General features: G+C 33.2%; 3 protein-coding genes and 1 pseudogene across 7 annotated transcripts; 1 reads left to right on the top strand and 3 right to left on the bottom strand.

Moving 5' to 3' along the window:
* Positions 1 to 1,320: 1,320 nt before the first annotated feature.
* On the top strand, positions 1,321 to 11,066 carry LOC141672353 (uncharacterized). 4 transcript variants are annotated; one of them, XM_074478943.1, is made up of 14 exons: positions 1,321 to 1,867; positions 3,467 to 3,518; positions 3,689 to 3,768; positions 3,911 to 4,230; positions 4,995 to 5,043; positions 5,312 to 5,391; positions 5,499 to 5,531; positions 5,642 to 5,737; positions 6,178 to 6,280; positions 6,614 to 6,711; positions 8,429 to 8,551; positions 9,268 to 9,382; positions 10,148 to 10,255; positions 10,436 to 11,066. In XM_074478943.1, the coding sequence occupies exons 1-14, from the start codon at positions 1,478 to 1,480 to the stop codon at positions 10,538 to 10,540; spliced, it is 1,752 nt and encodes a 583-aa protein (XP_074335044.1). In that variant the 5' UTR covers positions 1,321 to 1,477; the 3' UTR covers positions 10,541 to 11,066. The 4 variants fall into 4 exon arrangements, with proteins under 4 accessions (XP_074335044.1, XP_074335037.1, XP_074335051.1 ...); XM_074478936.1 differs by having other exon boundaries at positions 3,689 to 3,780; positions 5,315 to 5,391; XM_074478950.1 differs by having other exon boundaries at positions 3,689 to 3,780; positions 10,714 to 11,066.
* Positions 11,067 to 12,723: 1,657 nt separating this feature from the next.
* Positions 12,724 to 18,447, bottom strand: LOC141672329 (uncharacterized). 2 transcript variants are annotated; one of them, XM_074478901.1, is made up of 19 exons: positions 18,248 to 18,446; positions 17,650 to 17,687; positions 17,505 to 17,527; positions 17,001 to 17,107; positions 16,864 to 16,915; positions 16,697 to 16,781; positions 15,694 to 15,784; positions 15,278 to 15,316; positions 15,115 to 15,182; positions 14,958 to 15,020; positions 14,677 to 14,732; positions 14,521 to 14,594; positions 14,287 to 14,379; positions 14,098 to 14,199; positions 13,926 to 14,006; positions 13,748 to 13,839; positions 13,586 to 13,601; positions 13,196 to 13,306; positions 12,724 to 13,105 (listed from the first exon to the last, which is right to left on the bottom strand). In XM_074478901.1, the coding sequence occupies exons 1-19, from the start codon at positions 18,362 to 18,364 to the stop codon at positions 13,004 to 13,006; spliced, it is 1,410 nt and encodes a 469-aa protein (XP_074335002.1). In that variant the 5' UTR covers positions 18,365 to 18,446; the 3' UTR covers positions 12,724 to 13,003. The 2 variants fall into 2 exon arrangements, with proteins under 2 accessions (XP_074335002.1, XP_074335009.1); XM_074478908.1 differs by lacking the exon at positions 13,926 to 14,006 and having other exon boundaries at positions 18,248 to 18,447.
* Positions 18,448 to 19,632: 1,185 nt separating this feature from the next.
* LOC141672342 (uncharacterized) lies at positions 19,633 to 23,432 on the bottom strand. Its single transcript, XM_074478919.1, has 9 exons — positions 23,176 to 23,432; positions 22,900 to 22,979; positions 21,963 to 22,065; positions 21,666 to 21,763; positions 21,450 to 21,580; positions 21,238 to 21,346; positions 20,901 to 21,092; positions 20,654 to 20,790; positions 19,633 to 20,161 (listed from the first exon to the last, which is right to left on the bottom strand). The coding sequence occupies exons 1-9, from the start codon at positions 23,363 to 23,365 to the stop codon at positions 19,873 to 19,875; spliced, it is 1,329 nt and encodes a 442-aa protein (XP_074335020.1). The 5' UTR covers positions 23,366 to 23,432; the 3' UTR covers positions 19,633 to 19,872.
* Positions 23,433 to 24,386: 954 nt separating this feature from the next.
* LOC141712383 (uncharacterized) overlaps positions 24,387 to 25,769 on the bottom strand; it is a 77,493-nt pseudogene continuing 76,110 nt past the window's right edge.

The raw sequence follows: 25,769 nt of genomic DNA, 5'->3' as shown, positions 1-25,769 counted from the left end.
TCGAAATATGCATTTACCTAAATTTAAATTAGATAATACAAGATGAGCATTTTGTAAGAAATATAGGAGTCTTATTTTTTTTTTCTTTTTAATTTAAAATTCCGGCTTTCTTGTACATTGCACGTAATTATTTCGAATCCTACTTTCTTGTAGTTGGATGAGCAAAAGATCAAAACGGAGAAATCGACCATTAATTATTCTCAATCAGTAGATTGAGTTATGCGAGAAAATAATGCCATTTTAATTTTTATTTCAAATTCACTTCTATCTACCGCTATGGACAGCACAATCCTTAAATGAAATATGTGAAATGTCTTGGCAAGAAAAAAAGAAAAACAGAAAAGAAGACGAAGAAGAGAAAAGAATTAGATTTCCGAATTGGCACCCGAAAAACTTCCCAAATATATATGTGTAACATTAATAAGTTAATAAATTTCTGTAAAATTCCGAATATACTTACAAGTACCACAAATTATACATAACGTCAAAAAAATTATGAATTTTCGTGAAAATTCGAATATATATATATACATATATAAATTAAAACGTAACAAATATATGTGTTAGAGAAATTTTTTGAAACCATTTTAATTCGGGTAGGGTTCGGCTTCGAAAAAGTAATGTAAAATAACGAAAATAGCCCTAATTTCCTAATTTGGTGAGTTTAAAGACGTGTCATAAGCGGCTATACGGACTCGAACCGTAGACTTTCTCGGTAAAACATATCAAGTGTTCTAAAAATCGGTAGGCGCTAGGCGGTGGTAAAACGCCCCGACTCGGATCTAGGCGGTGATTTATGCGTTTTTTCAGAAAATCGGGTCAAAATCGGGATTAGGCGGTCAAAAATCGGTCCTAGGCGGTCTAGGCGGAAAATAATTAATTTTTTTTTTACGTTTTTATAATTTTAAATCATTAATTTCATAATTTCACACAATATCATGTCAATTTTTAATATAAAGTATTGGTAAGAAGTAACAAGTAATCTAATATATTTATTTTCTCACTTAAAATATAAAAATAATATATTATAATTAATTTAAAAGTGTGAATTAAAATATAATTAATATTGTAAACTCAATAATTAGTATATAACGCAAGTCAAATGTATAGATATTATTTAATACCATTTTAATTTATTTCTTCAAACAAATATTTGACATGTTGATCATTATATAATTATAAAAATTAAAAATAATATTTATATTCTTCCAATTAATATTCCGATTAATCAGTCCGATTTTCCGACTTGCCGATTAATCTTTCGATCTGGAACACTGGTCATAAGAATAGAAACAATAGCAAGCCATTACTACTACGAGCTGACACAATTCATTGAGAGTGAATTTCTAAACTTTCACAAAACCCTTAATTATACACACACATATACACACAAATATAATCTCCCCCAATTTTCTCTTCACAATCAACACTCCTCCGTTACTAATACCACCACCTATACATACATTCATATATATGCATGGAGGAGGCGAGTAACAAGAAGATGAAGCTATCACTAGACTGGGACAAGCTGTTAGACGGCAACGACGAAGACGACGGCGATCCTCCGGCGCTGGTGGTGACGAAAACCGGTGCCGATGATCGGTCGGAAAATGATTCCGGCGAGAGCAGTCGATTAATGTTTGAGATGATGACTGACAGTGAGCTTGCGCAATCGATTGAGAAGAAGAGGAAAACGTTAGCGTCAACGGCGCAGAACTTGCGTGATAAAGGACAGAAGCTGAAGGATATGATTAGGAGTCTCGAAAAGGAGAAGGAGCGTCGCGAGAAGTGCCCCTTTTTTCGGAAGGATACGAGGAGTGTCGAAATGGAGGAGGATAGCCATAAGAGGAATTGGAGGACTGTTAAGGTTGTTAAAAGTTTTTCGATTACGTGTTTTCCTATATTTTATGTTTATTTGTTTGTATTTTATGTGTTTTGGTGTATTTAATGTTTATTTGTGTGTATTCTATTATGATTGCATTGATTAATCTGCATTTTGCTTGAAATGTAGTTTGTATTGTTATGTGATTGGACTGAAAATCAGGGGTGAAAGACAAATTTAACCTATTTTTACACAAAATTAACAAAAATGACCAATTTCTGAAAAGTTGGTCAACTTTAGCCGATGAGATACCCAATGATGGAATACCCAACTATCAATCAAGTATTCACTTTATATGAGATACCCAACTGCCAGTGGAATATCCCTTATATAAAATACCCAACTACCAGTGGAGTATCTTATACAAATTGGGATACCCAACTGACAGTGGAGTATTCAATTGACTAAAATTGGCCACTTTTTTCAGAATGGCTATTTTGGTTAATTTTTTTCAAAATTTGGCTATTTTTGTCATTTTTTCGATTTTTAGTGTCTATTGTTATGTTATAATAGTAGGTTATTTTTGGAAGATAGAAGAGTTTTTCGATTATGCATTTTACTGTTTTTAGGTTTACGTGTGTATTGATGTTTGATTAAACTGATTTTGGGTGTGTTTAATGTTTCAAGTATGCATTTTCGTTTAAAGTGTTTAGGTGCGTTATGTTGTTATGTGATTGGGCTGATTTTGAGTGTGCATTGCATCTTTAAAGTTTGCATTTTGCATTGATAGGATAATAGTAACTTAATTTAAAGCTGGATGTTTGATGTTGATTCTCATATTGATGTTTTTCCTAGCGTTGTATCATTATCTGTTAAATTTCTCATTATCACTTGGAATTTAGTTTTTTTTGGAAACTAAAACACCACTGTACAGTTTTTGTTGAGGTCCTTTAAGGGCAAGTCTAATTACCAATGCTAATGCTAAAATGGCTATAGCCCTTGTTTTTCATAAAGCTAAGCACCTGTACTCGGAGAAAAGTACCAATTTTGGTTCCCTTCTCTTCCAGAGTGAGAATTTACTTTCTCGAAAAGGCCAAACCGAACACCCTCCATATGTGGACTGATTTTGAGTGTAAATTGCATGTCCAGAATTTGAATTTTGGTATAACTGTATTTTAGTAGATAGTTTCAAGCTCGATGTTTAATGCTAATTGGCTGTGTTTTTTAGTGGTATGTTACTTTCTCAATTTTGGCTTGGAACTAGGGTTTTTCGGAAATTAAAACAACTGCTACTGTTCAGTCCTTTATGTAACTGTTCACTGTCTAGTAATTTGTTCTTTCGAGGGAATTAGTATTGTTTGGCCTAATTTTTATCGATATTTGATGAGTGTGTTATAGTATGCAACTGAACTACTGATGGGTATGTCAATCAGAAATGAGTTGTTGGTTTAATGAGAGATACATAGCATCTGGTGTTTCTGTTGCTCTGTTATTGTTTGGTCATGTGAAATTCTGTTTGCGTTTTGGCCGATGTCAGAGGAGTTCTTATTGATATTCAAACACATTTGACTTTGGATGTTAAGATATTTTTTTATATATACCGGATTCTTAGATCTTCAAGTTTTGTGAATTGTATCTTCCTAGGATAATAGCGGAAGTGATATGCCAGCACATTCTCAAAGCTCCGGTATAAAAGGTAAGCCGGTATGAACTTAATTGCATGTTTTTAATAGAAATGAGTAATCATTAGGATCAGAACCCTAACGTTGTTGAAGCAATGAAAATGATGTTACCCTTCGTCGTTGGGATCAGCACCTACTGTACACCTTATATGAAGTTTAGGTAACCCCTAATTGTTTTTTGTAGGTAAATCAACTGGCTTCAAGCAAGTTTCTCATCCATCATCTCGACCCCAATCACAGTTCGGGTCAATTTTTTGTCACAAGGTTGAAGAAGATGTATAGCTCACTACTTGACTCACATGTTTTTTACTGATTAGAATAATGAAAATTTTGTTTGATCTTGATATTTCACCATCATTGGAAATGTAAGTTTCATTTTTCTAATATCAATTTTGTGCTTTCCTAGCAAGCTAATAGGGCACCTGGTGGTGCATTTCAAAACCAACTAAAGACTTTAGGTCGCTGTGATCGACGGAAAGCAACACTGGATGATCAAGTATCACCGAAGGAAACAAAATTGAATAGTCAAGTTTTACCAAAGGAAACAAGACAGAATGGTCAAGGTTCTCCAAAGGAAAGGTGGAGCAGATTAAAATTAAGAACAGCTTTCCAAAGCCCTGGATTTTTTTCTGCTGATGTTAAAAACAACTGTACCTCTAATGGGGCTGTACATACTTCTTCCAGTTCTTTGGATTTGAAGAAAAATCCATCTGGTGATTCCTCAAGGTTTGCTCTTTGCTTTAGTTTTCTCCTTCTAATATTATACCCAGGATTCATGCGGACTCAGTGTTTTTTGATTGGTCACCAATTGATTTTCAGCTATCAGCGAGAATGATACAAGTTGAAAAGAAAATTAGCCATTATTTTCTCCTTTTACTTTCTTAATTGGTTTGTAATTTCAGAATATTTTTGTTTAGTTTGTCTTCTGTGAACATTTTAACCCTTTTCAAGTTATCATTTTTATGATCACCGAGTTGCAGACTTCGGTTTCTTTGTTAACAGTAAATCTCTTTCAAGTTTGACCAGGAATTATTTTTTTGAAGGTCGGTCAATTACAAAAAAATTAGTAAATAACATGGATACTTAACCAAGTGTCATATTTGGAAACTTTCGAAATATATACATGTTTTTGGCTCATAGCAAGTGTCTGAATGTCCATACACATGTCCGAGTTTTGAGGGTCCGACATGGGTATTTTAGGCAAAATAAAGAGTCAGGGTAACAAAGTCCACTATGCTACGATGCTAGGGATTTAGAAACGTAGTTACTATGATTCATGGGAAGTGCTTACTGGAAATTTTTCCTTCATGGTAAGATTTTTGTTATATCATAAGTTGTTTGCCTTCATGTAGTTTTGATCAAATGTACCAATAGCAGAATTTTAGTATTTGCCTTTACAGCTAGCTCTTAACCATAACTACTGTATGGGAGTTATCTTACTTCAACCTTGCAGTTCTGCATATCTAACTGAAATTATTATTTTTCCTTAGGAGAAATTCTTCAAAGGTTTACCCTTCAAATAATTCCAGGCCAACAACTGTAAGTCAATCTTTTTGAAATCATGTTCTATTATTGTTTCAAAACAATAACAGATTAAGTCAATCTTATGGTAATGTTCTTCAAGATTTCATTTTCTCGTGTATGTCATCCCAAAAGATTAGTATTATGTAAAATATGCATATTATTTAGGAACGGTGCATATTAAATAGAAAAAGTTGTTTGAGAAAGGTTGAAATGGTCTAAGTCATTAAAAATATATATTGTTAGAACTTACATCTTGGGCCTATTCATGCTATAATTCTCTCAGCAGGTACCGACAATTGTTCTACTGGATGAGGAATGTCAGAATGTAGATAAAACAGATGAAGAAGAAAAAGTGGATGAAAGGTAAAATGAATATCATTAGTTTTTACTGTTTGTAATATCTAATTACAGTAGGTCAAAGTTCTTTTGTGCAGCATCTTGTCTTTGTACTAATGTACTTGCCTTTTCAGCATGAAAGGATCCAAAATTTACTATCCATCAAGGTAATCTATTATTGTTTTTAAGGAATAGGCATAACTCCTTTTATAGATACATGTTAATATATGTGAAATTTCACACTGCTTATCTTTCTGTACCTTCTGGGTGGACCCAGGGATCATCCAAATTCAGTTGAGATTTGTTATACAGACATGGAGTGTCTTGCTCCTGAAACCTATTTGACATCAACCATAATGAACTTCTACATCAGGTATTTCTTTATGGCTGATCAAATAAATTATCAGTGTTCAGTTCATTAAGTAATGCAATTTGAGCTTGTGTGATCTGTAACATATGTATGGTTTTAAATTTGTCTGCATCAGTTAATTTCCATGTACAATCTGTAATTTTCTATGCGGATTTTTTTAATTAGATTTTAACTTAATAAGAGGATTAGGTGAATGAATAGTGATTGAATCTCACTTCATTGGACAGCAGCATTGCTGTTAAAAGTTGAGCAGTGTTTGAACTACAACTAGAACTTTGTTGAAAAGTATATCCTACGATTACATATACACCATATTCTCTCACGAGCTTTTTAATTTTTAATTGAAATATTTTGACTTTCCTGAGCAATAATTAAGTAACTCTGAAATATTCTAACGCTCTCAATTTAAAACTTTCTTGTCATTGTTTTCTGTGGGGACGTAGATATCTGCAACAACCAACATTTACGATTGAAAATGACAGATGCAGCTATCATATTTTCACCACATATTTCTATGAAAAGCTGAAAGCAGCTGTGCAAAACATGGTATCTCCTTTTACCTGCTTATTTGGTGTTGTTCTTGATTTAGTTATTTTTATGTTTGTGAGTGCACACTTTTAATTCCTCTACTTTTTTTTGTATGTATGCTGAAACACTTAATCTAGGCACTTGAGTTCTAAACTCAGTGGCTGCAAATGATCATGTTTCTGGGAACATTTGGGATTTTTCCCACAATGATATCATTTTTTTTTTGATAAAAAACTTCAGTGCATGTTTTTTTTTAGTTGTGCTGTTGTGCATGCTCTTACTGTATGCACACGGTAATATTTTTTTCCTTTTCTATATGTAATATGAACTATCTTCTTCCTTGGCTTGTAGAATAATGACATGGAAAAAAAGTATGCAAAATTCCGAAGGTGGTGGAAAGGCGTGAATATTTTTGAGAAAGCATACATATTCCTGCCAATAAATGAGAAGTAAGTCTTTGTATCTTAATAAGGAACTCATGGAATTCGATTTTATCGTAGCCAAACAAGAAAGGTTACTTGACTTGATAAAAGGAATTTCATGCATAGCATTGGTCAGATTAACAAATTTGAAACAAAACCCATTTTACTTGGCAAAGACGAGTTTTGAATTGCACGGGGTTAACCATTTTTTGTTGATCAATATTCAAATTGGTACCTTTGTACTTCTAGGAGCAAAGTTTAATGGATAATATTTAAGCTCTAAAACAAAGTTTATTAAATAATAGTTTAGCTTTGGACAGAATATTACATTTTAAATCTATAAAGTAGTGAATTAATAATGTCCCAAATGTTAATTATGCTCTTAAAATCAATTTTATATTGATTAAAAGTTCTTTTATATACTCTTGTCTATATACTGGTACATGTATAGTATCTACTTTAGTCTCTAATGAATGTTCTTGGATATAGAAAGGATTAATACATGTTTTAATGAAATTTAATTATGACACATGTGAAGATACTACATCTATAGGAAAAGATAAAATTTATACTCCCTCAGTCCCTTTCAATTCTTTACATTTCTGAGGAAGTATCCGGCACACATTTTAAGGTGCATAAAAAGTATAGTTATGTAACTTATTTTTACAATTTTCTTTTTCTGAATAAAAGTTGAATGTTTTAATTTTTATTCAGAAAAAACAAAATTGTAAAAAAAAGTTACAGAACTATACTATATATACACATTAAAATGCGTGTCAGACACTCTCTAAAAAATGTAAACAATCGAAAGGGACGGAGGGAGTATCAATTATTAATGATATATATTGAAATATGTTGTTTATCTGACTTGCAAGTAACATAGTACTTGAAATAAGTTAATATTGACTTAAAATGTCAGTTATAAGCTGAATTTCGAGAATTGGAAAAATTTATTTTTATAATTTGCAATTGGACCTGACAAAAATACTACTCCTTTTGAATGTAATATTTTTTTTTTGTAATTTTTAACATCTCGTAATCTATGTATTATCAAAATAACTGTTCTGCGATTGAATTATAATTTATTTATTGAAAATTTCTGATAATTAATGAAGACTTTTATCTCCAAAATAGCATCAAAGGTTCACTATTTTAACGATAAACGATGAGGGATATAATTACAACTATGTTAGGCATACAAATCTAGGTAAAAGGTTGTATTAAACCTGTTTTTGTGGTTCCGTAATAAACTAGGTTTATAAGTATAACCGTCTGCATAATGAAGAAGCTCAGGATTCACAAAACAAATGAGGAACCATTAATTCCACAATTTGTTTGTTTTTGTTTTAAATAAATGAAGGTCTCTCTAGTTTCTACTCAAGACTAGCTATTCTTGAAGACTAATTTATGATCAAGGGTAAAGAAAAATTTGTTGTAAACCCAGCACTTACTCTAGAGTTCTCAAATGTAGATCAAGAGCTATGATATGTTTATGCACATTTTAACGGCATTTGGCCTTGAAAAAGGCTAGAACTAGATCATGTATTGTGTTTTAGAATAGAGTTAAGTTCTATGTTTTTGTATATAGTTATCGGCAGTTGCCTTGCAGATGCTATTTGTAAGAACACATTGTTTTTAAAGAATTTTTTTGAAACATGTTTGTTTTGTTTATAAATTCTTATAACGTGGTGTAAAATTACGAAGTGCTCAATTAAGCACCCTCCTTTTGTTCTCTACAATGCAGTCACCACTGGAGCTTGGTAATCATATGTATCCCAGACAAGGAAGATGAATGTGGACCAATTTTACTTCATTTGGATTCACTCGGGTTTCACATTAGTAGTTCAATTTTTGAAAATATTAAAAGGTATGGAAACATTCTAATGATTCAGACTTCAGAGAGCCAGAAGTTATTTGTTATCAAAATATTTTATTGAGCAGTTTGGTTGCCTAGTGAAGCATACGATATGTTCTGTCGCGTATTTAGTTCTCCATTGTGAACTTATCTTTTGATGTTTGAGTTGATAAATAATGATATTATCAAATGCATACTTGTCACATATGATGGTAAATTTATCCGTTACAATTATCTACCGAAAGGGAAAGGCTATTTTGGTATAAGAATTAGTATATTAGTCTTTATTCCACAATTTGTTTGGTCAGGTACACAGGTACTTCTAATGTATCTTGTTATAGGTTATATGTTGGAATTATACGAGTTTTATAAATAGACATTTAATTATGCTGTAGTCTCTGTATTAACATATCATAATAATGGTTCCATTTAACTTTACTGTTTAGTTACAAAAACTGTAAAACGTTACAGTCAAATTAGGAGCTAGATTGCATGGCGGATTGCCTGTACATGTATAAAATATCTCGTGGTAGAGTGCAAATGAAGCAAGCATTTCCTTGCATCCCATTTTTGGAAGTAATTTGTTATGCATATCAAAGATTATGATGGTCGCGTTGGGAGATTCTTATATCTTGATTATAGAGTTATAAACTATGCAATTGTCTAACTGTAATTTTCGACGTTAATAAGCTTTTTATGTCACATTAAAACTGTTTATATGCTTCCAGATTTCTGGAGAAAGAGTGGGCCTACTTGAACGATAAAGAAACATCTTCTAATTATCCTATAGAAGATAGAATCTGGAAGATTCTCCCTCAAAGAATTGAGGAAAAAGTTATTATGGTTAGTTCTTTCTTGAGCCTTCCTGTCTAGCGTTCTAAGACATTTGTCATTGTTTTATGTTTTGGAGTATGAGAAATATACATTTTTTGTTGTCTAGCTAGCTGCTGTTATGCTATAAGTTTATTTGGTCAAGTATGTAGTTTGTTACTGGTTTAAGATTTCCTATTCAAGCTGACTGTATCTCTTTCAAGAACAGAGAACAGGGATTGGTCAAATTCTAGTATGTGATACACATTTCAGTTATAAGGGTGTAAAATAAGTCAAATGGCCAAATGGGTGTAGCTTATGATTTACTTTTCCATCTTATCATTTACTCATTTAGTTAACATGGACAGGTTATAGCAGAAGCATATGCAATTGAGGAGTAATTTTCAGTTTTCAGTCTGTACTGACTATCAGTATCTGTCTCATTTAATCCGTGGTTTTCCTTTCCTCTCAAATGCTACTTAATTTGTCACATCTATAAGATGTCAGACCCGCACCCCTGTACTTCATAGCGAACATATACCAGAGCATGTGTTGCTTCTTCCAACGTTCAAAAGATAAATTAAAGTAGATTCATGATAAAAACATGGAATTTAATTAATGTAGGTCTTGTTCCAAGTTTTAAACATATAATATTTAAAAGTGATTATGTAGGAGACTTTTATTACATAGGTCACGAAAGGGGTTAAATTCCAAAGAATATTAGGTAGAGTAATTAGTACAATCTTGTTCATATTTGTCACTTCCATATTTTCTAACTTTTTGGCTATTAACTACCAGGTTCCGCAGCAAAAAAATGATTATGATTGTGGTCTCTTTGTTCTGTTCTTTATCCAACGTTTCATTGAAGATGCTCCTGAAAGGCTAAAAAAGAAGGATTTAGCAAGGGTACGCAATTTTATTATGGTGTTCTCTTTATCATTTTTGTTTGTAGATTTTAACTTGGCGAGAATGTCGATTCAACTATGGGATATGGTAATGAGAATGCTTTTGTTTAACCTTAGTTCATGTAAGGTTAGGATTATTTATTGAACATAATATAATGTCCATTGTATATTTTCTGCCCAGTTTGGCAAGCAGTGGTTTAGTCCTAAAGAAGCATCTGACCTGAGACTCAAAATTCGGGTTTTACTCAAAAAAAAGTTTATGGACAGCAGGGTGATAGAAGTATAGATTAATTTGTTACCTACTAACTCCGGCTACATGCGCTGAGCATCCGATTCTTATACTGCACTCCTAAAGTTCTTCCAAGAGTTGGCGTTTGGTGTCTGATTTTTTGTATAGCATGCATGGTTCCTTTCAAATTTTAGTTTTTTGCTAAATGGTTCTCTCCATTTTGACTATAGACATTGAGAATGCGGCTCAGTTGTGATTGCGAATTAGACTTTAGATGTGAAGTATGTTTGGGAACTATCTTTACATGACGAATTACAGTGTTAGTAGGCACTGGTGCAAGTTGGCGAGGGTACTGAATACAAAATCATTTCCCTTGAGATTCCAAACATGAAATGCTGTGAAAACGGATCATCTGGTCCTCTTGTGGTCCTCTTAGTAGAATGTAGATCAGGCTTGAAGCAAATGTAATTGTCTTTTGAGATTCTGATTTATAATTCTGCTAATGTTCTGTAGTTATACCCTTGTCGCACTGGCAAAAAGGGAAAACTGTATTAATTTTAATATGCAAAGGGTTCATTCCATATTTCCACCGGATAAATGCCTGATTTTGTTGCAGAACTTTGTGTTCCTAGCTATATATTATTATGAAATAGGGAAATGATATAAGCATCTTAAAGAACAATTTAGAGAGCTGTTAAAAGACGAGACAAAAAACATTTGTGTAAGGTGATGAATTTTTCATTCAAGCAGGAGTTGGAACTAACATAAAAATGAAAGTTTATATGCACTGGGAAAATATAAGCTGGTGTTTTTTTGATTTATGCAAATGCTTCAAAACCGGTCTGCATATAAATCCTTTTGAAGTTTTTTTTGTTAGCAAATCTTTTCTTTTATATTCAATGGCCCACTGAAGCTATATATATATATATATATATATATATTATTAATCTTATTCCGCTATTGCACATTCAAATGGGTCAAGTTACAATCGAAGTTACTTGCTCCCGGAGAGGATTTGAAGATTTTCGAATCCTAACTATATTCTAAACATATCAAAAAATTAAATATTATTTTTTAATTCTAATATTAATTGAATTATAAACTTTCGCTGTAAACAGATAGTAAGAGTATTTTCTAATCCTGATGTTAATTGAATTATATTCTTTTCTCTCTGAATAGATGATCACCATCCTAATATTTTGTAATCCTACTGTTAATTGAATTATATTATTTCCTCTATAAATAGATGATGACATGTATCTTGTAGTATTTTTCCCTGCAATCTCTCTCAAAGCAATGAATGAACCATCTGTAGATTACCCAGCTGCTTTTTCACCTCCTTACAAGTTCACCAGCCCCCCACCTCCGGAAGAAGACAATTTCAATGCAAAGGACGCAGTTGGATTGGGATTTGCAGTGGCGGGTTTTGTGTTCTTTATATTTAGTATTGTTGCGTATATTTATTACAATAGAAAACGGCCTAATGATGATTCAGAGGCTGAAGAAAGCGAAACAGATTTAGAGAAAGGTATTGCTTCTAATGTTGAGGCAGTTGATAACAAGGAACCTGTAAAGGTGAAGTTGGCTAAGAATGCCACGAGCAGTGCAAATTATAATGGGAGAGTTAGAAAAGAGAGATTTGCTAATGATGCCAGAGAAACTAGTAGTTTGGAAGGAGACATGGAATCCGATTCACAGTGTGAGACAAATCATAGTTTTGAAGGAGACGTGGAATCCGACTCAGAATGTGAGACATATCATAGTTTTGAAGGAGACAGAGAATCCGATTCAGAAGATGAGGCAAATCATAATGAGCAATCTAAATATGTAAAATTTGCTGCAAAATCAAAGGATGGCCCAATTTGCAAAGAAAAATCAAAGAGAGGGAGGTCTGCTGGTAAGGGATAGGATATAACTCATTACTGATGCTTAATATGAAAATCCTCGTTTAGGTTTTCAGTGGAATGTAACAACATTGGTGCATGGGTTACATATGTTCTTATTAAATTGATTACAATGATTTTTTTTTTAATCCAGTTTCCGGACCAGGTTTCGCGCAACTCATGACCAGGTGTCCTAACGTCACATTCCTGTTTTTTCTCTCTTATTTGTAGTTTTCATCTTTACGTAGAGTTAAAAAAAGTACTTATGTGCAATTTTGCAAATCTGCAAGAACTAATTTTTTTTTTTAAAAAAAAACAAGATGATAACTTGGAGAAAGCAGTAGACGCCAAAAGCACTTGTTAAAAGTAAAGAATTGGATTTTAATGAGATGCTAAAGATGAATGGCAATCCTTCAGGGTAAAAATAACTTTGCCCTTATAAATTATAATCCTTCGACCCTGGTGCTTTACTAGGATCACCGGCTCATGGAAGTTATAATAAGCTTTTATCCTATTCCGCAGCTAAAGCACTGAGAAGTTATAATGCGAGTAGTCTCACATTTCCGTGTTTTTGCATATTTCCCTATATCCACAACAAAACGGTCATTTTTCTTCAATTGATTGAGCACAACCGCAGTTACTTTCTCTGCCTCTTCTTTTGAGGAGTACCATGTACTTGAGTTTTCACTCCATAATTCTTCACTTGAAAGTTCTCAAAAGCATCAGAAACAACTTCAACCTTAGATAATTCATTTGAAATCATTACAAGTAAATAATAGAAAGTGGACCGCATCATTGGGCTGTAAAGTAGAAGAGCGTAAAATCATACCAGTTCAGGCTTTTTGGAGTACACTCTGACAATCTTATCTTGGTAACAGTCTGGAAGCAAAAGGCTGATCTTTTCATCTGGAATAGGGAATTTTTCGCCACTCTCATAGTCCTGATAACAGTGAAGTATTATTATATAATTATATCCACTAAAGAAAGTCATTATGAGTGTAGGCAAGAGAACAAAGTCTTCATTCACAATTTCAGCTTAAAGTAACCAGACACTTCAACAGTTCTTAAAAAATAATGTGGTTTTCCACACTAACGCAAGCAGCTCTTGATAGTACGTAAAAATGCTGATTTTAAACTTTATTATCTCCTAACCTGGGGTGAAAAGAAAAAAGATAACGAAAAGATTGAATTAGCTCTAAGCAACAGTAGAAATAATTACCTTGAAAAAATTGATACTGCAGCGGAAAGGATATGCACAGAAGAAAACAAAATACTGTTAAATACAATTGCAAATCTAGAACTAGAATAAAGGTGGTGTCTTATATGTGTGTGGAAATAAAAAATCATCATAAATCTTATTTCCCTGCACTCTAGACTGCACCTTTCCAGAGGATTTTTCCTTCCACGAGTCATGTCAATTTTTATATTGCTAACCACAATATCTTCTTCGTCTAGTGAAACAGCGCCAGCTTTCTGTCCAAAAGTAACTCGGTCATTTCCACAAAGAAAACATAAGATGTAACTAAATTAATGGAAGGGGACAGAAATAGTAGTCAAACCTGTGAACAAATGATATCTTGGGGGGTAACATCTTTAAAGTATTCTAGTTGATCCTTCGGGACAGTAAATTCATTGCAGAACTATGACCACATAATTACAATTCATAATTACTGTGTGCCACATCTATAATCTACCCTCATCAGAGACTGAAATTCCGATCATCTTAATTACCTGATACAAATCTCTTCTTCGGATACGCAATATTAGATCTCTGGACTCCTTGAGCTCTTCACTTTTAGCAGTCTCGATGTATTTTACGATTGAATCGTCTATCTGCAATTTACTCATAATATTATACAGTGTAAGGGCTATGTAAGATTAAAACCAAATCCATGCCAATGACTCAAAGAACTCTACAACCTTCCAATATTCAGCGGGGTCATCAATGCAGGATAAGATATCAAGGTGATTATTTGCCTTCACAAGGGCATCGACTAACATGAGATCCATTGCCTGGAAGGAAAGAGGGAACTCGTAAGATTTAGTAATACACGACGGCGTTTGGACAAAAAATATGCGAAGTGGCTGAAACTAGTCAAGTTCCGGGGTACAGCAAATTGACCATTTAAACTGTGAAAGTTAATAAAGTTACACCTTCACTTTCGCATGTGTATAGACTGTTCTGTGCAAGTCAGCACGAGAGGAAAATAGTTTGTGTATCGTGAGATCTGAAAATATAACAAACAATGTAATGTCCAGAACATTGTCACTAAAGACATCTGTAGAAAAATAATATGAAAGTGTACTGACATTCCTTGGCGCGATAACATATCTCGTCACCTATAACACGCATAGTGTCCAAGGGTCTACAAGTTAACCAATTGAATATATTTTAATTAAGTTAGCATTTATAGCTACAAATAAAGGAAATAAATAATAAGAATAACTGATCACTGAGAATTTTATTATATAGAGCTTAGCTATATGCCTATATACAAGTCTAAATATTGTGCTTAAAGTTATAAAAGAAAAGGCCGGGTAGATGACTGCTTTACATGACCACCTAAAGGATCCTGTTATACTTCACAAACCTGTCGAATCGAAAACTGCAGGTCAAACCGCAAGCTCGGGAGTCTCGAACAAGGTAATCGAATCTGTAAACAGTAGATTTATTCAAAAGCCTATCAGTACCCATGGGTACATCTCTACTAAACTGTGAGCATAGATGAGACTTTGATATATTCATACTTGTCAACATCTATTCCATTTCGACCATTAGCGACAATGTCATATAAGAAACGTTTCTCTTTCAAACTCTGCACAAGGAAAAATCATTTATAAACAAAAACACCGATATACTTTAAGGGACTGCACTTGGTGTTTTTCAGGATATTTGTTGTTCCATGCTTACTTTTGATGAAGTATTTTCGGAACTTGCAACAATCATCTCCTGGGAAGTACAAATGGAAGTTATCTTAGCACGGAGGAAACAAATAATAGAGCAGCTAATTGTCTGTTGAATTATATTCGAAGTCTGAGAGTCTAGTAATCTTAATAGCCTGTGTAGGGTTCCATTGACATATAATGCTTCCTTTTTTTAACTGGAAGCATATATGTCATTGCCACACATCAAGTTTTTAAAAAATGCTATATGTATTGCAGAATCTAGTTTTGGTCAATAGATTCAGGTTCCTCAGAAAATTAGCCGTGTGTATTATCCTCTTTATTAAAAATTTAATATATTCATCCTGAGAAAACAAAATCCCAGTGATATGAAAAGAGGCTTCAGGAATCAGGAGTACTTTAGTAAAAAGGATATTGGTCCACCTTCACTTTCTTCAGTACATCAGAATCAATTTCGATATTGTGCTCATCTACAATGTAGTCAATCATCTTTAAAGACATTTCCTCATGAGACCTGCATATAGATGTCAGAATGGTAGTTTCTAAAAAATAAAAATTCAAATTGAAGGTTAAATACGCTATAAAAATTTAATAAGATCTATTGAATTTTACTTCTTAATTTTTTCTTTTTATGAAAATTAAGTATTACTTTTAATTATCCCAATATGACTTATATAAGGGGGAAAGAAACTTTTGCCTAAATGTGATAAGGAAACTATTAACTCTAAACAGTTAATCCTATTTTGTTACTCGAGCTGCCAGCTCAATTATATATGATAATAACATAAAAAGCTCTGATAGTGACAAGTGGAATGAGTCAGAGTGATAAAAGCTCTGATCGGAAGGTTGATTATTCAAAATTGGTTACTACTCTAGACAAGTTCATATATACACACACTTACTTTATTTCTCGCAACAAGTTACAGTTCTATCAGTATGGTTGTCGACAGAAAACAGACCTTAAAATGAAAAATATCTAAAAACAAGAAATTAATGCTTTTCAGTTGAATTTGCAATCAGCTTAAAGTAAATTCCATTGCTTTCATCTCACAGTTACGAGTTCAACCTGGAACAAGTTTATAAATTGCACTGACTAGATGATGATATTGTAAGTATCAAGACATTCAAAAGCTCATTGTCCTCTAGGCTATAGCATACCGTAAAAGTTGCAACTGTCTACACTGAGCTTAGCACTCAATAGAGAAACATTTATTATGCTGAACAATGAATTCAAGATTTGCTGATCCATCAATGATGCAATTAGAATCAAAATTCAAATTGTGGTTTCGGGATTAGTCATGTTTCCAAGTTTTGTTATATTGATTACCATGTAGAAGTTAAAGCACCAAAAGTCTAAACGAAATGAATATCTCTTTGTTATTTTTGATGTTTAAATTAATGAAGAGCAATGAAAATGGAAGAATACCATTTGTTGCTATGAAGAACCCTGGGGAGAAATTCTTTCTCAAACAGGTGGCTGAAAGGTCCATGGCCCACATCATGTAGCAGCCCTGGGCGTGTTCAGTTGACCAAAATACAGTTAGAAGTATAACTTGTGACAGAGTAATGACACATCAAGCAAATAAAAAGTACCAGCAAGTTTTACAGTCTGGATATCAAGCCTATCAATGCCAAGTTCAGAGCCCTGCAAAAGTAATACGGATTTTGAAAACCACGGAAAGAATATGATGTCGCAAACTGAAGTGATTGCATTACGTAGGTTTGCTTACTTGGGCGATATTGATCTTATTAATGGTTTCACCAGCCAGCCAATACACCCCTAGTGAATGCTCAAATCTAGTGTGCACTGCCCCTGGGTAAACCAGGTATGTTAGACCTGTAACAGAAACAACATGAAGATGTATCAACTTCATAGTCAGAAACAACACGAGGATTATGACTGACAAATAACTAGATAGAACAAATAATTTTTTCTCATACGAATATCAATTCTGTTCTGAGATATTTCTAAGAAATACCTTGGGAATATCAATATTATTAACAAAATGGCCCAAACTTCCTATGAAACAGATGAATAATACAAGTAGAAGACTCTTATCGAATGGTTATGTCCCGGTGACAAGTAAGATACTTATAATATGTATTTTTGTTAACTATGACAAAGTAAATTACACTGGTACAAAATGTACTATAAGTAAGCAAAAGAGTTAATATTAACAAAAACATAAAATTATCTCAGCTAACTTAAATGGACAAACATAAATTCATGTTACCTAGTTGCTTCAGGTCACGGAGTCTGCAAAGTCCAGAAAATCCCACACCAGGCAGTAATAATATAGAGAGAATGAAAAGAGTGCAATTCAGTATTAATGCTTGCAAATTGCACATATTGACATGTATTTTACAATATGAACTTGCCTTTGAAACTGTTCAGTGTCGATGAATTTCAAAGCGAGCTGTAATATATAGAAGAAAAAAGTTATTATGACTCAGTTCTCCAATTTTTTACTAGAAAATTGATATCCACGTTGAATCAACATATACAATGCAACTAACAAACTACTGTAGTCCTTAATAGTCTTAATCCATGCCAATTATGCAGGGAAAACAAAAATAACTAGGCATCGAGATCTGTCTACTTCTTCAACAATAGAGAATCTACGAAAACGAAACTCTCTTTCTAAAATCATGATCCGGACTTGTAAGTATTCAATTTACGGAGAAACATGTTGCTAATAAACTTCTACACTGTGACCGTGTTCCTATGCGTTATTAAACACAAAAAACGGGAATTGAACAAAAACATACAAGTAAACGAGATATAGACATTAAATTATAAAATTCAGAATAAACAAACAGTTATGAACAGAGATGCCTTATTTACTTAAATTACAAACAGAAACTCCAAACAAGCACAACAAGCAAATTACGCAGCAAGCATAAGATGCGAACATAGAGAACGTGAAATTGTGAAAAGCAGAGAGAGAGAGAGAGCGAGAGAGGGAGAGAGAGATACAGGATCGAGATAGATGTTTCCGTGAACGTTATCATGAACTTGCTTAGATACTCTGCGGTCCACCATAGATGAGGCGTATATATAGCTCGGGAAATCTGTGTTGTATATACTTCCCATTGATTTTTAATGTACACAACTACACAAGAATGTTGTAGAAAACTAGATGAGTATAGAGATAGATAGAGAGAGAGAGAGAGAGAGAGAGAGAGAGAGAGAGAGATGGCGTTATGAAGAGGTTAGAGGGAGTTTATATACTCAAGTTTGCAGCAGAGTGATTGTCGTGGTGTCTACCGCCAAAATTATGGTGTATTCTTTTAATTTTTAATTAGTTAAATTTCATTTTCTATTTTATGATTCTGAACGTGCAAATTACACTTCAGTGGTATTCAAAAAGTAAAAAGCATGTGTGAGGTTTTACTATTTTAATGAACAAAGAATCAGAATATGGTCCAGAAAAGAGAATTTCTTCTATCAAAAGTAAAATAAAATAAAATACGAAGTTACTATTCTACAACAAAAAAATTAAGAAAATTAACTTCCTTTGTAAAAGAACTAGCTTAAATTCCGTGCGAAGCGATGCACGGGTTCCTGTAAATATTTAATTTTTTTATTCATCCCGTCATCTTATAATTTTAAAATTATTTATATAAATACATAATAATAATAATAAATTTATAAAAAAATAGTATGATAACATGATCGTAGTTTAGTAGGATAAGTATACTATATCTAATAGTTTAACAATTTATTAGTTTAGCGAATATATAACACTACTTTTTTACTTTTTTTTAATAATAGAATAAATTGTGGTTTAGTTTAGTAGAATAGTAGAATAAGTACACGATGTGAGTAATAGTTTAATAATTTAGCAGATATATAACACTATTTTTTTTAGTAACCAAAATTTGAGAATAACAGTTGAACCAAATTATATCTCATTCCGGTTATTATAGTATAATATAGAATTCCATCGGTACGTCATGTACGGTATAGTTGGTAATCGTCCGAACTTGATTTAAAATTATAATTGTTAATAACTTTTAAACAGTCTTATTAATTTTTGGATATTGTTGGTAATTGTCCGAATTTGATATAAAGTTATAAATGTTATTAACTTTTAAACAATTTTATTAATTGTTAACTAGAAGTAATAAGAACTCATTTCAAACGAGAAGAAATGTACAAGGTAAATAAAGCATGAGCTAAGTTATTGTGAATGCATGAGATTCAAAACTTTAATCAATTAAAATAAATTAAAATTAAAAAAATTTATATTTATTATATGCCGGACGATAGAAAACGTACGAGAAAAACATCAGATAACTGTGCAAGAAAGATACTTGTTCCAAGATTATGTTGCAAGAATTATGTTACAGCTACAAAAGTCAAAAGTAAAAATAATTAGCATTAAAGTGATCGTTACAACGTGAAGCATGTTGCTACTATTAACCATAATTTTAAATTATTAATACATCTTAACTCTGTCTTTTTTAAGAACTGAACATGGAAACGAAGTACGAATTTACTAAAAATGACACAAAAATATGAACCCATTTCCATGAGCAAAGAGGAGATGGTCTGTCCTCAAGACAAAGAGGGATATAAGCTGGTAGCGAAAAGGGGCACTATACTGCTGCTTCTAATGCAGCTTGGAACTGTGCAGGAACCCGGAGCAAAGGAGCCTGAATTTCACCTGGATTACCAAGCTGACCGCAGGCAGCCATCTGGTCGTCTCCTCTACTTGGTCGCAACAGAGCAACGCAGCCTCCCGCAGCTAATATGTTTCTAAACTCTATCATCTTATCATCCCTAGTTGGCTTGAACTGAGACCCTGAATGAGGGTTGAAAGTGATAAGGTTGATCTTGCATGGAATCCCCTGGACAAGATCAATAAGCCTTTTTGCATCCTCAATGCTGAAAAAAAATAGTCAGATACTGGGAAACTTAGGTAATACAACTTGAGATCAACTTTTCATTGCAGGAATAAACTTAAAATCTGGTTGAAACCAACTTTTAAATTGCAGGGATAAACATTTTAAACGGCTGAGAGCTTGAATCCTAAATTCTAGAATAGAATTAGTTACTCGAGTGCCCAATACTACAATCAACACTGAACCTCATCAGCCAAGTAGTTGTAAGTTTTAACCAACTTAAAATTTCAGGGCTAAAAAATCTAAAAGGCTTTATGAGGAAAGAATTTGTTTTTCAAATTTTTGTTTTACCAATACAAGAACAATTTCACTTACACAGTTTACAGTAAAATGCAGGAATAAGCACTGTGTTATGAATGGATTAGCATTGCAAAATGCAGGGTGCATTGCAAATATATTACTTTTTAAAACATCCTGGAATCAAAATGAACATCAGACAATGTAGAATGTATAGAAACATAAGGGTCACACTAACCTGTCATTAACTCCTGCAAGCAACACATATTCAAAAAGAACCTTGTACTTATGTTTTAGTTTAAGTTCCTCTCTAAGAGTTCCAAGAAGCAAACTCAAGTTATACTTGCGGTTGATAGGCATAATCCAGTTCCTGGCCTACATTGTTTTAGTAACAGGAGGCTTAATTAGCTCTACATAAAAGCATATGCGCATATTTATGCATGAACCAGACATGATAATTACTGAGTACCAATCAAAGAAAGTACCGCATCAGTAGTAGCATTTAAGCTGACTGCCAAGGCACAATTCGATTCTCGAAGGAGACGTTTTAGCTGAGGTACAAGTCCACTGGTTGACACGGTAATCTTACGAGGACTAAAATAAAGGCCTTGATCATGTACCATTATGTCTATAGCTTTAATGACATTATCGATGTTATGAAGTGGTTCTCCCATTCCCTACAAAGTACATATCACCGGATAAAAGTTCTGACAAGTTAGCCAAGGCTACTGAATTTAACACCAGCAAAAGGTAACATAAAATTATAGCAGCATTTAGCATTAATTAACTTCATCACTGAGTAAATCATTGTAAAGCACATACCATAAACACGACATTAGCTATGGACCCAACTTCACTCGTGAGCAGGCGACGTGCAAACACAGCCTGATCTACTATCTCTGCGGCAGTTAAATTTCTTTTTAACCCCATCCTGGAAAACAGACTGACTACTCAGAAGAAAGTCATCTACCGTAATACATTGCATGTTCTTATCCTCCTATACGAAATGATGATATAAATCCAATGAAATTTACCTGCCAGTGTAGCAGAACTGGCAATTCATTGCACAACCCACTTGACTCGAAACACATACAGTAGTTCTACCCTTATCACTAGGTATTACTACAGTCTCAATAACCAGTCCATCTTCTAATGTGAATAAAATCTGTAACCTCCTGCGGGTTCGAAATTAATGAGCAAGACAACAACAGTATGGAACAAAAACAGCCACCAAAGAAAGATATTTCCACCTTCCTGGTTCCATCATTTGCTGTAAGAATATCTTTGAATTTTAACACCTTGAATTCAGCTTGCTTACTCAACATTTTCTTGAAATCTTTGTTTAATCCTGCATGTTTGAAAAAGCCTCTTTTGTATAAAAAAAACAAGCTAATTTAAAGTCCAGAAAAGATAAACCTATGACTCCCATAATCTAGATGCATTTCTTTCTCCCTTAAATGAAGATATAAATACAAACAAACAATCTTCTGAATACAAAATTTTGTTAAGGGGTCAAGAATAATCTAAAAGGAACAAAAAGAAATAACCTTCGAGATCCTCAATAGAATGTGCCCATATATTGTCACCATAAAGGCACTTCCACAGCATCAACGCCTGACCAGGCCTATATCCATGTGAACTAACCCAGATCTGTAAAAGCAATTCCATCGTAAGAATCAAGAATTGAGGTCACCAATAAAATTTTGTAGACTGAAAGTTAGTGTCTAAAACAAAGTAAGAAAAAACAACGGGATATTTTCAATGGTACCCTTTTGGTTTTGACTTACGAGTGCTACCCTTGTATCTTGATTTTCGCGTATTGGCATGCCATTCGGAACGTTAGTCAAATGTTAAAATATAAGTAAATGACCTAATTACCCATTTAAATTTCAAATTATCTGCACTCTCAATAACCATTTCAATATATTACATATAAAAACATCATCCATCAATATACTTGAACAAAAACACATCCAAAATTTTAAAAAATATGTTAGATATATTCTCCATTATACCATTGTCCTAATCGACTTTGCAGTCTATGCCATTACATTTTTTACTTCTACATGATGTGATACAGTTATATATTGACTTTTGAATAAAATTTGGGTAACATTGAGAATTTTCCTAAAACAAAAAAACGCCTATCAAATGACTAGGTAAAAGAAGTCAAATTTCAACAAATTCCGCAAAACTTTATACAGGTAACGCAATGAAAAACATTGAAAACGAAACAGAAACTCAGAGTAAACAATTATAAACAAATTGACATATTCCTTGTAAATTTAACATGGCAGTTTTAAAAATGGAAACCATCACAAACAAAAGCATTTGAAGTATGAAAATGCATTTTACTATTATACGACAGCTCCATACAGCATCACACTTATATTAATACTCTCCTCTCGAGTACGAACAAATGCATCAACAAATGTAAAACACAAAATTGATAAAAAGCAAATGTAAAAGGAGAGCAATACACACTTGGAATTCGGTGTATGTCATCCCCTTGAGCACCGCTTTCGTATTCTCATTAGTACTTGTAGTCTTGTTAGACGAGCAAGCTGAGTAAAATCGACACCATAACAGAGCTGAGTTACAATTCATATTACTTACACAGTAGAATGTCGATAAATGAATATTTCATAAATGAATAATTTAGATAAGCGTAATATCTCGTTGAACTAATAATCTCGATAAACCAATAATCTGAGTAAACAAATAATCTCGATAAATGATGATAAAAAGAGGGGGGTTTACCGGTAGAAAAAGAGGCAGAGGGTTTGGAAGCAGGGAGAGTTGTGGCGGAAACTGAAAGGCAGTGAAGGAAAAGAGGAGAAGAAGATTTAAATAATTGGGTTGATTTAGAAATTAACCGAATAGAATAATTATGATGAATTGAAATGGCGGCCATGACAAGGAGCTTGTGATTAGTCCTCACCGCCAACATCTCCGAACACCTCTCAACTCAACCAGTCCTGGAGCGCCACAAGATAACAACCCACTGTCACAAAAATCTTAAAATAAGTAATTTTTAAGTAATAAGAATAAGTGATTTTTAATTATGATTGTAAAAATCGGAAATCGGTACTAATATATTGATTAATCGGTAAATCAGAAATTAATTGACATGATTAATTGGACCACTAATTAAAAATATTTTAATATAAAATAAATAAATATAAGAATTTATTAAAATAATCTTTTTATTAATATAAAACTCCAATTTACGTAAATGACACTTCACATAACTATGAGCAATTTTCAGTACAATTGCCTTCGGTTAGTGTGCACCTGCCCAATCATCTACCTTCTCCAAATCTCTCTCTCTACTTCTATCTCTCTTTTTCAACCTCTCTCTTCATTCTCTCCTCGTCTTCTTTGTAATTCATATGCATCTGCTTCTTTCTTCTACCCTTTTTTATCTTTCTTTAATGGCCTAGGGTCATACAAGATTGACATATTATCTGAGTATCCATCATTTGTGTGTTGCATATCAAAGCAATTTCAAGCTTTTGCCGGAAAAAAGCAAATCATGGCGGCAAAGTACTTTAATAACTCTAATTTTTTACTTAACAGTTACGATTTTCACCTAATTTGGACCGAATTTTGAACCGATCTATATAAAAACGTTTAATATATCGATTCCGTCATTTTTCATCGGAAGCTCACCATGTCCGATTAAACGGCCGATTAATCGCCGAAATCGGCAATTTTTACAACACTTCTTTTAAGTGATAAGTAGATAAATACGTATAAGTTGGATAATTTTACTTTTAAGCCAGATTTTTTTCTTATTTAAATAAATTAAAAAAATAATTTTAAATATAATTATCTTAATTCATAAATTTTAAATTAGATTAAGATTTAAAAACATATATTTTAAAATTAAAGTTAATAAAAAAACGAAAAATCAAAATAAGTTGATAAAAATTACGTTGTTACTAACATTCTACTTAATAACTTATAAGTTATAAATTAAGGTGGGTCGACAAATAATCGTCGATAAACTGTTGCGGAAATGACTTATAAGTCGGAAACAACAGGCCCTTACTATCGCACTGAACAATCTTCTTATCACTCGCACTTGCCAAAAGAATATTTTGCTTATCATCATCCGGATTAATCTTCACAACATTCGAAATCTTACCGGTTGAAATAACCTACCCCGTCTCGGTATCCCAATACTTGATATTTTTATCAAACCCCGCACTCAAAAACTTATTTCCATCATTACTAAACGAAATATCCCTAACAGCTTTCGAGTGCCCCATATAAGTCATCATACACTTCCTCGAATTAAACACATCCCAAATCTTCACCTTGGAATCTTTCCCCGTCGATAAAAACAAATGCCCATACTTCGAAAAAAATCTAATTGCAGACACCCCCTTTGCATGCCCACTCCACGTATGGACCAAATTCTTCGGAACATAACAATTCTCATTCCTCACTTTCGCATCCTTAGGATATGCAATTCACAACCTCCCTTTATAATCCCTCCCTTTCTTCCTTCTCGATACTCTTAGCCGCCACAACTAGGGCTGAGCATGCGGTCGGTTCGGTCCTGTTTTGGACCGAACCGAATAGACCGAAAAACCGAATTACCATTTTTTCTTGTACCGGACCGGACCGGACCGAAATTGTAATATGGACCGGACCGGACCGAACCGAACCGAAGGTCCGGTTTTGGACCGAACGGACTGAATTTTTTTCAAAAATAAAATTGTACTGAAATTTTAAACCAAAAATTATATAATTTAAAATATAATTAAAGTAAGGTGATGTATGGAGTATTACGAGTGTATAACTAAAATTAGAAATTAAATAATTATTAAGATATATGTAAAATGTATCTTATATAAAATTAGAGTATTTATAATTTGGTCTATTCGGTACGGACCAAAATATTTTTTAAAAGAACCGAACCGAATCGAATTTTACTTCGGTCTATTCGGTAATTTCTGAAAAATCAGGACCGAACCGAATCGAATTAGCATGGTTCGGTTCGGTTTTTCGGTTTCGGTTCAGTTTTACTCAGCCCTAGCCCTAGCCACAACCTTCCATTTACACTTCTTCCCATCTTTCCCTTCCCCTTTCTTCTTCGTGTATTCCTTGACATATATATTTTGATCCTCTGTCATCTCAATTCCCACCCCTTCCTTCTTTCCGGAACACGGACTCTTCCTATTTTTCACTAACCACACACACGTTGACGGATCATTAACTCCCTCAACTATATTATTCAAATAATTAAGTCCCTCATTTACATTATCTCCTCCGCTAATCGTTTCTTTTTTACTATCTTTTTTTTATCGTAGGTAATCCGTAGCTGTCGGGTGCGTACTGGGTAA

This window comes from Apium graveolens, chromosome 1, assembly GCF_009905375.1.
Source record: "Apium graveolens cultivar Ventura chromosome 1, ASM990537v1, whole genome shotgun sequence".
NCBI classification, from domain to species: domain Eukaryota; kingdom Viridiplantae; phylum Streptophyta; class Magnoliopsida; order Apiales; family Apiaceae; genus Apium; species Apium graveolens.
The sequence above is the reverse complement of the archived record's forward strand: the minus strand, read 5'-3'. Positions and strand labels throughout refer to the sequence as shown.